We start from the raw sequence: 13,455 nt of genomic DNA, 5'->3' as shown, positions 1-13,455 counted from the left end.
CATTCCTGCCCTGGAGCACCAGCTTTGTGCTGAGCCCTGTGCATCACCTGCATTTGAGCACTTGAAAGCCTTCTGGGGGCAGTTCTGCAGCCAGGGGAGGGATGGCTCTATCCTGCATCACTGAGCAGGGAGACAACTTGATTTTGATGCTTTGCCAAACCAACTCTTTATTGCTGTTGCAGTGACTTAGAGCAAGCATGTACAAACCTTCCTCCCTTCTGTGGTTAGGGCAGAATTTCCTGTTGATCTTGCTTGTGAGATTAACCTGTTTTATCTTCTCTTAAAGACAGTACAAGATGTTTGACTGAAGTCTTGCATCTTTTAATCAGGCAATTTAATGTAGTCTTACAAGCCTGTTGATCATTTTTTCTCTTTGCAGGGGGTCAGTACATCAGAGTTTTCCTGATTTCACCTTTGTGAGCGGAGGAATCATTGCAAGATTTTTCAAATTAAAAGGAGAAATAGATCCAAATGAAGCTATTGATATCAGCAATCATGCTTCATTAGCCTTCCTACAGAAACATCTGAGTAAGTATCTGTTTAAAGCAAAGTATGAAGTTGACTAACATTTCATTCCTGTGAAGCTTTTTATATAACTATTCAGTTTAAAACAAGATCAAAATAAGTGTGTCAGTGGAAAAAATAAGTCAGACTTCTAGAGGTTTGTTCGGTTACTTTTGTGATCTTGGCAACTCAGAGGAAAATCACTGACATTTTGTTCTGGTACAAAAAATCTGAAGTATCATTTTTTCCTCCTTAAAACATTTTTCCTTCCCTGCTTTGCTGAATTGATTTCATTATTCAGTGTATTTTACAAAAAGCTGGTTACTTAACTCATGGCCGCCTGTTTTCTTTCCCCCGCCCTATAGGTCTTAAGAAGGATTTTGATCAGTGGGATTCTCTTGTGGATGGCATAGGACCCAATGTTATTCCTGGAACCAATATTGACACATCTCCAGCTGAACCTGAGTAAGGAATACAAAGGAGTATTGTATGCCATGGACATCAGGACACTAATATTGGTCAGACATTGCTGAGACATGTGGTGGCATTAAACACCAACAAAGCTTTTGGGGTGTGGAACAAAAAGAAAAAAAAAAGGCACTAAGTTACATAATCATAAAAACAGAGGTTTCTGTTCAAATGAGTTAGTGGGATGCTCTGAAATACTGTAATAGGGTAACTTCTGCTTTGTAAGCAGCTTGGGGAAATCACTTGGTATAATTTAAATGCTCTTTCTGGTTTTGACTAGAATCAAGTTTGCAGTAAGACAGATTGAGCTCCAAGGAATTCAGCTACAGGTTCGTTTACCAAGCTTTATGTCAGTTTGCATCTAGCAAGCCTTTCCTGCAGGGTAGGGGAAAAGAAACAAAACCAAAAAAACCCCAAACCACCACTTTCCTGTTTAGATTCTAAGTATTTCAGCTGTGCTCTGACAACAGTTGGGAGTTAAGAGATGCCTGTGGAGGGTGGTCTTCAAGACTGTGTCTTGTTAAAATAAGTCACAGTAAAAGCTACAGGAAGGATTTCAGCTGACAGCAGAGGAAGTCCAGACACAGGACTCCTCACAGGAGCTTAATCCACTTAAACCTAAGATGTGTTTAGTGCCATATGTAGAGGATGATGTTTATATCTCAAAAGCTCTTTCCTGGGTCACACTAGTAGCAACTGTAAGTGCCCGTGGGCAAAGCTCCAGCAGCTCCTCCCTTGTCTGTGTTTCCACTATCACACAGTTGGACTGCAGGGGAAATACAAATGTGGCACCTCTCCAGCTCTCTTTACGTGGTCCTTGTTAGCACTGCTTCAGCTCTGAGGTCTGGCCAGGTAGTAAACACTCCCCAGACACTCAGCTTTCTCCAGGTACTCACAGTGGTCTCTAGGGGGACTCAGTTGGCTCCCACTGACAGATACAGACAGCAGTGGTAGTACCTGGACAAAGACTGTCAGCTGCCACCTGGATGGCCTTCTTTTAGGCTCTCCTTTTTGGATCAGAACTGCCTGAAGCTGCCCTATGGAAGGGTGTCTTCTAAATTCTGTTCATTTCAAAATCAGGTTACAAACAAAACCACTGAAGTAAACAAATTAAGAAATTAACAGTGTAATTAAGTATTTTACATAATCTGTGATCTTAAAATGAGATTGCAATAACACCTAAGATGTGTCTTTCAGAACTTAATTAAATTCTCCCCAGCCTAGCGCCGTGCATTGTCTCTATTAAGCAAATAAACGTGTTTGTCTTACTGAGTCAGCCCTAACACTTGAGATCTACTGTGAGATTCACTATCAGCCACCTTGGGTTTCTAAGTCCTTGTTTCAGCATGAAAAATCCACAGCTTCTGAAGAGGAGGGAGCAGCTACGCTATACATGGAACACCACTATAAAATAGCACCCCCCTTTTCAACACCTGAGGAGGAGAGTAAAAGGTGAGACCTCCTTAAAACAGCAGCAGGTCCTTAAAACAGCTCAGCATGTTGCACACACATGGCAGCAAAACCATTCCATTGGGTCTTCTTCATATTTATAGGAAAAGCTTCATCTTTCATTAGTACAACTGCACCAAGTTCAATTAATTAAGTACAATTAACGTTTCAAAACATTCACCATAGCTCACAGTGCTCCAGAGAGCTGGTTTGGGTCAAAACACAACCAGTGACTACAGAACAGCCCTCACACAGCATTTGGGCTTCTGCACAGGAACAGACACAAGTCATTAAAACAAACAAACCAGTATATGCCAGGCAAAGCTTTATTCCAGCTTCTTCCATTGCTTTAGAACAGCAGCAAATGCAAGACTTCAACCCAAAACAACTATGTTCCCCTATGGAGAAAAAAAAACCTCCCCTACCCCCCAAAAATACCCTCAATTTTTTTTTTTTTTTTTGAGAAAAACACTTAACAATGCAACTTTTCCAAAAGCAAACATCAGAAACAGTGCTGTACAACACAATAGCATATAAAGAAACTCACAAGAGACTTCTGTTGAAGAACCACCCACCAAAAATTCCCTACAAGTCAGTGCACCCCCCAGTCAAAAAAAAAAAAAAAAGCCAGTCAAGAGGCAAATTCTTATTTAGGAAATTACAGCTATAAGAAACAAGCTAACAATAACAGTCTAGCAACAACAGCTGTAAGAAAACAAGCTGAAAGTAACAGTCTGCCAACACTATTCTTTATAGGGAAGTTCAGCAGTGACAGGTATTTGGTCAGGTAGAAAAAATAAGCCACTCAATGCTCTGCTGGTATTTTTGTTCCCACAAACACATTTGCATGGGAACATTTCATATACAGGCACTTATTCAGTTTCATGTGGTCAATGTGCCACTTGGTTTCAGCACTGCTGGAGGACATGAGGATCTTCAGCTAAATTGCTACTGCAGCCAGTTTGCTTTTCTATAGGGAATAAACACAGATTAGACCAATCAAGATGTTTCTATATATGTGTATAAGGGCATAAAGATCAAAAGGGCTTCAGACTAAATACTACTGACATACTGGACCATGTTAAAAGACTACACTTATTATACAAAGATAAAACAGCTGAAACAGCAGAAGATGAAGCAGCAGTGCTCTCAGATTTCAGTTATGAGTTCAAGTTATTCCATCCCTCAGTGGGCTTGGCATAAACCACCGCAGGAGTTTTTGCACCCTGAGTACCTCCTACTCAAACTGCCTTTCTGGGCAGTGGCAGTGTGTGCAGCAGGTTGCAGCCCTGTGACCTGTGGGTGCATGATGCTGACTCACCTTTCCTGTGCTGGTGCTGAGAGTGCCCACACTAACTCCATGCAAAGGGTTCAAGAACAGAAAAAATCCACAAAATCAAGAATAATCCTGCATTTGAGGGATGCAATTTTGGGAGAGAGTTTGTAGATTGACCGTTTTAACATTTTATCAAATTCTTTAACTACCCTTTTTCTTGCTCAACAGGCCACCCAATCTCCATTGCAAGCTTCCTAATTTGTTACCCATAAACCAGTAGTTATACTGAAATACAATCACCAATTAATACCTGAAAGCACAAATGCTATGCCCACTTCAACTCAGTTTAGTCTTCATCAGGCAACCACAGAAACAAATTGCCCAGACAGGTTTTGGAGTCTCTATTCTTGGACAGATTCCAGAACTGGCAGTAAGGTCTTTATTTAACAACCTGGTCTAAGCTGGCCCCGCTTTCACCACCAGGAAAGGCCCCTTTCAACCAGAACTGCTCTACAATTCCATAATAGCATACAAACAAAAAGAACCTGTACTATTTATTTGGTACACTTAAGAGGTGTTTACCAGTAACACTTCAAATTGTTTAAGTAACAATAAAGATGTACATGTACTATTTACAAGCTATCCTTACAACAACTAAAATGGTATTATGAATTTAGATTTATAGATTATGGGACTGGGGCACTCAAATGCTAAACTAAATGCTTAACAGAGTCTGCCTAGTTGCTCACCTTGCTTCAGAAACATTACAAGAACAGCATGCTGATGGCAATGCTCAAAACCCTGCCAAAATCTATAACTTGGATCAACCACCCCAGCTGTTCCAAGAGGCTCAACTCATTAGATGAATAAATGAATACTAAATTGGTTTGTAATCCAGACACAGTGCACCTTTCATTCCATGTAGTCACCCTTAAACTGACAGTATATTAGCTTATGATATCAAGAAAACCCCAGCAGTATCAACTGCCTAAGTTCAAATTAGTGTTTCAACTGTATTTTCTAAAATAAAGCATTTCCAAGAAAATTAGAAACCATTCAAACACAGAGTACACAACCCATGTGGGGGCTTAAGGCAGACTTACCTTGAAGTAAGGACTCCTCTGGTAAGGACTGCAAGTTTTCTGTTGCAGGGGTTAATGCCTACACAAAAAGGGATCCTGTTAGGAAGCTGGCACTATTGCCAAGACTTCCATTGAGGTGCTTCCTTTAATACTAGACTAACTTCTTACTGGACTCCTATTTACCATTGTTTTCCTCCCTTATAGCTCACTTCATTAGTCTTCTGCACACTTTTCACTTGGATACAAAGGCTGCATGTGAAGAATAAACTAGAAACTCATGCTGTTATCATCACCAGCAACATGGCTCATGACCTGAACTTTGGATGAGTGGATGAGTTTTTCATCCACTGGTAGGTCCTTCATTAAGAACACTGGTGAAAACCTTACTATTCCTTCCTAATTACTCCACAATAGAAGTATTTTTCATGACTTAGCAGTTAGTTAGCAGCCTCTCTAAAAGCCTGTACTGTCGTGTCCAGTCCAGTACCACACTGCCATACCTCAGATGATCTGCGAGCCCCGTCAGGAATCCCGTTCCAGACGTTCTCAGGATGCACAATCTCCTCATTGCCACTGCAGAGGTTCAAGACCTGTACAGACATAGCCAAAGGGGATCTAGCACAGCAGCAATACACTCAACGAACAAGACACAGCAGTAGGAAAACACAGTTGAGGACTCTGTGCCTTTGAGAATGTGTTGAGAAGTCTGGATCTTGCAAAGAAGAACAAACTGATCTCCAATAAAACTGAATGTAGTGACTAAGGCTGCTCAAGGCTCTTCTGGGCTCCTAACCCAAGCATAGTGAGAAAAGGGCTGCAAAATAACTACCAGATCAGAACCAGAAGGAAGCTGATGAATGGGGATATCATTTCATGATAATCCCTGGCACTGCCTCTCATCTGAATGCACCTGAGCTTAGTTTTAGACACCCAAGGGATCTACCAGCACAAGAGCTGGCTTGCACAATCTCAGACAGTCCATCTTCCAAAAGGATGCTTTTATGTAACAACCTTTTGGATTTGCCATCTTAAGTTATAACCTAGAGGTCATTTTATGTAAGCATAATGTCTGTGCATGTGTGTACATCAATACACACTCCCCCTGGACTGAAGGAAGTTGTCTCATTCATTCCCCCAGCTCAAACAGCAGTAGAACAAGGCAGCTCACTGCATTATTCTCTACTGTTAAAGTTAACTCCCACCAACCACTAATGCAATACACATTTCACTGAACCAGGAATAGTTGTTGAACCAGGAATAGTTCATTATTACTTGCGGTATAGTTTGAGTTTCTTCACAAGTTTCTACTGCTTTAGCGCTAACTCCTCAAAACACCGGTAAAATAGTGGCAAGTTTCATGAGCGTGTAATGGTAACACAGCTCCACTGCAGAACACTTTCAGGCCAGACAGAACCACACACATATGTGTGCCTCAAACTGGAGCCAGATCCTTCAGTATTCCCAGTCAATAAAAGAGAATAGGATGTGAAATGAACATCAAGTGTTGACATTTATCACCAACTCTATTTGAGACACCACTGTTTCCCTCTAGTCTATAAATTCCAAATCAGCCTTTGAAATACTCAAATTCTCTAATAAAATTAAAAAAAAAAATTACTTAGAATTTAGAGAAGGACTGAAGAAGGATTAGATCTTAAGAAGGCAGAAAGAGTATTCAAACCACACTTACCTTGGTACCCTTCTCAGATACCTCCAAAATGCGAGCATCACACCATTTGAGAGAAGTCCACACCACACATTTGGAACCAACAGCAAAGCCCTTCAGATTACAAGGATAGTCATGGTGTGCTACAAGAAATGGTAATTTAGCAATGAAGGAGGAAGAAGAAAAAAACTCACAAAACCCCACAAAAATCAACCCTCAAAAAACCCTCAAAAAACTCTCAAAAATCAACTCTCAGATACCTCAAACACTGCTGCCCCACCCCCTCCAAACTACTTTATATTTGAAAGTCAAAAATCTGTCATCCCGAACAGTCTGGCAAATGCACTTCATGTTCAGAAATGGATTTCCACTCAAAATCATTAATCTTCCCAAGTAAGACTAGTTTCTGAGACTGTCACATAACCCATGAGAAACTATACTCAGTCTGCTGCCCTTAACTCATCAAAGCATCAACACTAATACAGTATCTTATTAGGGAATAAAAGTTGGGGTTTTTTACAAGCAAGCTATTCTCATTTTTGAATGGCACAACATTTTGATTATTTAACTCTTTAAAATCACATACTTTACCTGCACTGCAGTCAGCCAAGTTCTCATTTTGCTTTTTGTCTTCCCCAGGCTTACAGCCTAAAGACTGAACACACATATTTTCACTCTCTTTAAATGAGTCAGTCAAGTCTTGTTCCATCCATTCTTCCACAGAGTCATCTTTCTTCTTCTGCCACCCCTTATGTTTCTCAACTTTACAGTCACATGATTTCACAGAGAAAACAGGCCTTTGACTCACTGAGTCATTTGAAAGAAATGAAAATTGACTTCCACTATTTGCAGAACTCTGTAGCACAGCATGTTCCAGCCCTAACAAGTCTTCCTCCCTGTCTTCCTCAGGAGGCTGAACATTAGGCAGCATCAGCTTCAAAAAGGGCTCAAATTTGGCTCCTAGCATCGACTGCTTGTCATGTATCTTCTCGCGCAGCTCTTTCTCAGGTCTACCACCAGATGATGACAGCCTTAGGGAAGGAGGGTCTGCTTCCATCCAATCATCTAGTATAGCTTCTGCTTCATGAATTCCAGACAAATTCACTTGCAGTTTCTTGGTCTCCTCTCCCAAAGAAGGCTGAACATCAGACGGAATCAGCTCTACTGACTTCTCTCTGTCACTAACTGGAGGCATCAGATTTTCTTTCTCATTAAGTAATGGCAAAATTTCAAGACAGTTCAGAGCTGTCAATTGCCCTGTCTCCTCCCTCACATATGGCAGCACCAGCAATTCCTGCTTCAACACTGTCTCTCTTGTTTCACTGCCTGACACTGCCTGCATTTCAAGAGACTTTGCTTCCAGTACTTCCTCTGTTCCTTCACCACAGGAGGACTTTTCCATAACTCCCTCTAGCCCCTGTAGGAGCTCATTTAGATCATCACATGGTAAGTGCATTTCTAATGGATCCAGTTGTCCTAATGTCTCTGTTCCATTGCTTGCAGATGGCTGTGCCTGGAGCACTGGCAATCTCTGCAGTTCCTGTTCTTCTCCTAGGAAAAGGCTGGCTGCTGGAGCACTGCCTGTCACTTCTGCTTTCAGCTCAGCCTCCTCTCCAAACAGTATTTCAGACAGTTGCTGTTCTTCAGCTTTCATTCCATTGCCCACAATATGAGGGCTGCAGTTTCTCATTGGTTCAAGTAGCACACTGTTATCACTGTCACCTTCAGACAGAGGCATCTCTTTATCAAAACTGTTCTCACGCTCTCCTATTTCACATCCACCATCAGCCTTCCCACTGGCAGCTACCACTGACACATTTGCTTCTTCAGTTTCTAAGCACTCAGAAGTTACACCCAGGAAAGGATCAGAACAAAATAAAGCACTTTCAGTTTCTTCCCGAGCTAATCCACAAGCAGCAGTAGTTTCTTTGTTGAGACAAAGACCCAAATTGCTGTCTGAACTTCTGTTTTCCTTTAGGGGGTTGCAAAGGTTTGAGAAATCACCGTCATCAGTTTCTTTATTAGCCTTCCAAAAAGGCTTCATCTCTTCATTGATACTATTGCCAGAAGCTTCCAGCTTGACAACACACAGAGGGACTTCAGAATCTTTATTTTCCCAAATTTCTACAACCTCAGCTTCTAATACAAGGTTTTCAGTCACATCATAAAACTTCTTATTTGCTTCACTAAGCCATGAGCCATCTGGGGGACGGAAACCTGACAGACAGCAAGCAAAAGCTTGCCCAGGTACTCTGAGCAGTTCACATGGCATCTGTCGGATCATCTCCAGCCTGACATTCTCCTCACTTCCGTAATCCACGTGTCTAACAATGACACTGTCATCATTCACACTGCTGATCTGAGCTCTGTAGAACCACCCATCCTGACTGTATTTTGCGAGACAAATATCTCCACTTTTAATACAAGACTTGCCGTCATTCAGAGAGCTTAGTCCAAGCTTTTCAGCTTCCTCGATTTTTTTCTCTATATAGCTCACGTCTTTGGTATCAGCACGGTGACACCAGAAGTATCCTGGACTATTTACTACTGTGATGTAAATTTTTAAAGTCTGACCTGCCTCTGGAAATTTCCAGATAAACGATTTACAATCGTTTACACAGGAAATCTCATTTTGTACCTGAGGAGGCAAAGGCTCACAGCCAGTGATCATGTCATGGTTCTCTCTTTTATCAATTTTTCTTCTTGAGAAAAGTCTTTCTCTACTTGCAAGATCTTTATCAGCTAAATCCACTGTTATTATACCTTGATGGTCACTGAGAATAACTTCCCATTTATCCTCAACCTTCTTTACAAATTCACATGACAGCAGGATTTCACTTGTTCTCTTGGCAAAGTAAAACACTGCTTTCTCTGTCCAGCCAGCATTTTTTTTGCATTTGAGTCCACCTAGAAAGCAGTGAATGCTCATTGCTGGAATAGATGACAAGTTCTTAGGGAGCCTGCGTGCTTGATCAACACTAATCACAGAAGTGTCACCATAATCAATATAATGTACCCTTAGTGAATTGTCAGAAGTCTTCTCTTTTACTACAGCTCGATACCACAGGCTGTCTTCTGAATAAACAGCACTGATTAAATCTCCTGCTTGGAAAAGCTGTCCACAAGGGTCCTTCACTGACTTCCCATTGTTCAAACTTTCCAAAATGTTGTTAAGCTGAACCTCATCACTCCCTAGTTGAACATAAAAATCCTGTGGGTCACTGACGTAAGACACATACACTAAGGTTTTAAGAGCTGGCACGATCTTCTGTGGTGGTAGATCAGATGCATTTTTAAGCATTACACACCTGCCTTCAGCATCAGGCTTAGAATCTGACAGTGTATCCATCTGGGAAAAGAGCAGAGACTCCTCCCCTACTTTATTCAACAAAACAGCATTGTTCTTACTGCTAAGCACCTCATTAGGTTCTAGCAATCCAGCTGCCACGTGTCCCTTCACAGAGTGCTGGAAAAGGTTTACAACTTCTTTGAAGTGTCTTTTGCTCCCTTGCTCTTGCTGGGCTTCAGGTCGACATTTTTTTCTTTCAAGAGGCCTGCCTGCACTGAAAGGGGACCCTGCAGTCTCATTCCTCTCATGCACATCTGTATTTCCAGTGCACAAAGTTTCATTGTGTACACGACTACGCAGTCCTGTACTGTTTAGGCTTAGCTCCTTCAGTTTTGTATTAATTTGAGTATTTCTATCAAACAGCTCAACCAGCAGTGTATTATCAGAGTCCTTTGCTACCACTATTGCTTTTAATCTCTTCTCCAGAACAGCTTCCTTAAACCATGTTGCAGCTTCCTTGGAAACAGATGATACATCAGACACAGAACACTTTATGGCCTGCATTGGCACAAGCAAGATATCAGAAGCATCATTGGGTAAAATAAGCAGATCATCCATCTCTATTGTCTCTGTGTTCCCAAAATCCACAAAGAAGACTTTAGCCTTAGGTTGTCTTTCCATAATTACTCCCCTATACCACTGACTGTCAGAGTACCTTGCCAGACACAAGGTCCCAGACTTCCCCAAGGATCCTGAGCTGGTCACTCTCTCACTCAGGGAAGTAATGTTATCAGCCAGCTGTGCCAAGGTATCTCCACACCTTTCAAGTTGGCAGTAAAATGTCCATGGATTCTCAACATGTGTAATATAAACATCTTCCTCACTCCCAATTTTGATACCATGACTAGAATAATAGAAAGAGTGAAGCTGGACCAAAGATTCCAGATGCTTTTGAGGAAATAAAGGCCTGGCTACACCTCTGTCAGTGAGAAACTGGCAAGCACTCTGAAAAGGTGTGATTAAATCTACAATGTTAAACAGGTCCCTATTTATTGAAGCCAAGGCAAAGATTGTACACTTTAGGTCAAGGTCAGATGATGAGTCAACAACAAACTGACGAAAAGCCCGAATTGCTTCTTCATCCCAAGTAAAAGGGTTCCGACCATTGGGTTGGATTAAGTTGTAAAGGCTGCACCTGAATGCCTGAGCCTCTAACCTAAGGAAGCGTTCATTAATTGCACGGAGCTTCGTTAGACACACCTGCTCTCTGTTGCCATAGTCAACATATATGACTTCTACTTTTTCTGCACAAACTCCTTCACTAACTATTAAAGCCCTGTACCATTTTTTGTCCTCTGAGTACTGGGCTAAACAGACAAGATTTGGCCAAACATGTGGCTTGGATGAATTCTTGCAGTGCTCCTGAATTTCATCCATTAGTATCTCAAGGTCCTGGCAATTTCTACTTAACTGACACCAAAAACAACTGGGACTCTCAACATATGACAAAATAACATTAACTGTACTTCCCACTTCTAAGTGCCCTCCACAAGAGGAGCCTGGCTTAATTTCCACATAGTTCTGCCTCAAAGAGGTGTGCAGATTTTCCTTACCCTCATAGTCTTGAGAAAGAAGAGATTCACTATTTTTAGAATTATGAATGGCTGCAATAGGGCTCTCTCTGACCACCACACTCATGTGAGAATCAAATATTCTATCACTGCTCTTTAGATCACATTCTTCTCTGAGCCTCTTCTCTGCATTTATTTGGCTTTCCTCTGCAGCACACACTAGGGAAGAGGCCTGTGTCACAGACTCATCTGATTTTTTGCAAGTCTTGGGTATTTCATACCTCTGGTACTTAGCATAACCCCCCTGGGCCATGAGTTTACTTATTCTTCCCTCTCCTAACTGGGACTGGTCAAAAATTTCAACCATGTATTTGTCACCCTGCACATTCAAAAACCAAACCTTTAGTTCCTTGTTCAGTACCATCTCCCTGAATGCAGACACAGCAGCTTCACTCCAACTCCCTCTTGGAGGGGAGACACCTGCCAAACAACACTTCAGAGCTAAAGCAGGCAGTTCCCTGAACCGAGGGAGCAGCTCCTTCACAGCACACAGATCCACAGTTTCTGTACTGCCTCTGTCCACCAGGTGTATTTCCACCCCAGTGTCCAGTACCCTGGTAACCACGGCTCGATAAAAGACACCCTCATTCCCACTGGCACAACAAAGGGATCCAGGCTGTGGGTCCCACCCAGCACCATCCATCTTTGTGGAATGGGAATAAAAATTCCACATGCTCTGCCTCAGCTGCCTGAAGAGCTGGTAATACTCATGGAGCTGCAGCCAGAACTCAGATGGGTCTTGGAGGTGGGAGACCTGTGCACTGTACAGTGTCCAGGTCTTCAGATACACACCAGCTACAGCAGCAGCAGCCAAATCTCCATGTGCTAAAGGAGGTGCTTCTAGTGGCAATCCCAACTCTTCAACTAAGGATTCCTCTACTTCCAGCTGCTCATGATCCTCAGTTTGGCTCACATGACTGCTGGCCAGGCAGCAAGCCTGAGACCCAAAAAGATGGTTCAAATCAACACCATTTTCCCCATAGAGAGTCACATAATAGAGATGCTCAAAGGAGTTAAAGGCTTTGATGTGAGCACTCACTCCTCTGCCAAGCACCAACGCTTTCAGCAAATCAACCTGCAACGAGGACCAGCCACAGCCCCCATCCGAAACACCCTGAAGAGCACACGCGTAAGTGACCACAGGCATGCGGAAACACTCGGCGGGCAAATGGCGCAGGTTCGCTCTGGTCACAGTCTCCTTCTTGCCATAGTCCACGAAGATCACGAGAGCTGCATGCTGGTCCTGCTCCCCAGCAATGAGCTCCAGCAGAATGGCACGGTACCACTGGCCATCCATCCCACGGGCAGCACAGGGTGAGCCAACTTTGGGCAGTAAGTCCTGCTCCCACCGGTCATCAGCATGGCACATGGTCTCAGAAAGGCAACAGATCTCCTGTGACAGGCACTGCAACTGGCAGTAAATGTGGTGTGGGTCCGAGACATGGGTCACTAGGACAGGCTCTGTCACACCCAACTGAAGCTGAGGGTAGTAGTAATCCAAGGCAGGTGACAGAGGCTGGTATGAGAACAACACATGGACAAGCTGTGGAACTGCAAAAGCTCCAAGGGAACACGCTGGAGGCTGCTGACAGAGCTGCTTCTTTAACTGGCCAGAAGGCAGGCAGCGCCTGAGCACCTGGCAGAACCAGCTGGGAGAGACATGCTTGGCCAGGCCCAGCTGCTGCATCTGAGCCACGAGCTGGGGCAGCTCGAGCACGATGACCTGCGGCATTATCACCTCCTGCACCACACCAGACACCTCCTTGCCTTGCAGGAAGCTGAGGAACTCCATCGCCTCCACGGTCCACTTGGACACGGGTGAATCCCCACTTGCTGTCCCCTCGTTACTGTGGGAGGGCATGACTTCGGCCACGACACAGCCCAGCACCTCCGGAGGCAGCTGGAACAGCTCTGAGCAGCCCCGTGCCAGGTAATAGGCGGATGTGGTCACCAGGTACCCCTCGTCCAGCAGGAAAACACGGTACCCCTGGGCACTACAACTCACCACACTGCAGCGGTACCACACACCCAACACTTCCACCAGGGCCATCTCTCCCGGGCACAGCCTGGTCCCGCTGGCCCCCGGCCCG

General features: G+C 43.4%; 2 protein-coding genes across 2 annotated transcripts in view; one reads left to right on the top strand and one right to left on the bottom strand.

The window, feature by feature from the left end:
- The window catches only part of PLA2G7 (phospholipase A2 group VII), a 10,126-nt gene extending 7,886 nt beyond the window's left edge, over window positions 1-2,240 (top strand). The window contains exons 10-11 of the mRNA XM_014311101.2: window positions 380-528; window positions 870-2,240. Coding sequence (XP_014166576.1) covers window positions 380-528; window positions 870-973 — 253 coding nt within the window. The 3' untranslated portion in view covers window positions 974-2,240. The remainder of the gene's footprint in view (window positions 1-379; window positions 529-869) is intronic.
- An 858-nt stretch (window positions 2,241-3,098) lies between these two features.
- On the bottom strand, window positions 3,099-13,448 carry TDRD6 (tudor domain containing 6; the record flags this gene model as incomplete). Its single annotated transcript, XM_014311103.2, has 5 exons — window positions 3,099-3,391; window positions 4,801-4,858; window positions 5,280-5,369; window positions 6,470-6,588; window positions 7,037-13,448. Coding segments are annotated over 5 exons (6,741 nt in total), but the record flags the coding sequence as incomplete, so codon positions are not given.
- Between the last annotated feature and the right edge of the window lie 7 nt (window positions 13,449-13,455).

The sequence above is a fragment of the Geospiza fortis genome, unplaced genomic scaffold (genome assembly GCF_000277835.1).
Source record: "Geospiza fortis unplaced genomic scaffold, GeoFor_1.0 scaffold52, whole genome shotgun sequence".
Taxonomy (NCBI): domain Eukaryota; kingdom Metazoa; phylum Chordata; class Aves; order Passeriformes; family Thraupidae; genus Geospiza; species Geospiza fortis.
Note: the sequence above shows the minus strand (reverse complement) of the source record. Positions and strands in the feature narration are given on the sequence as shown.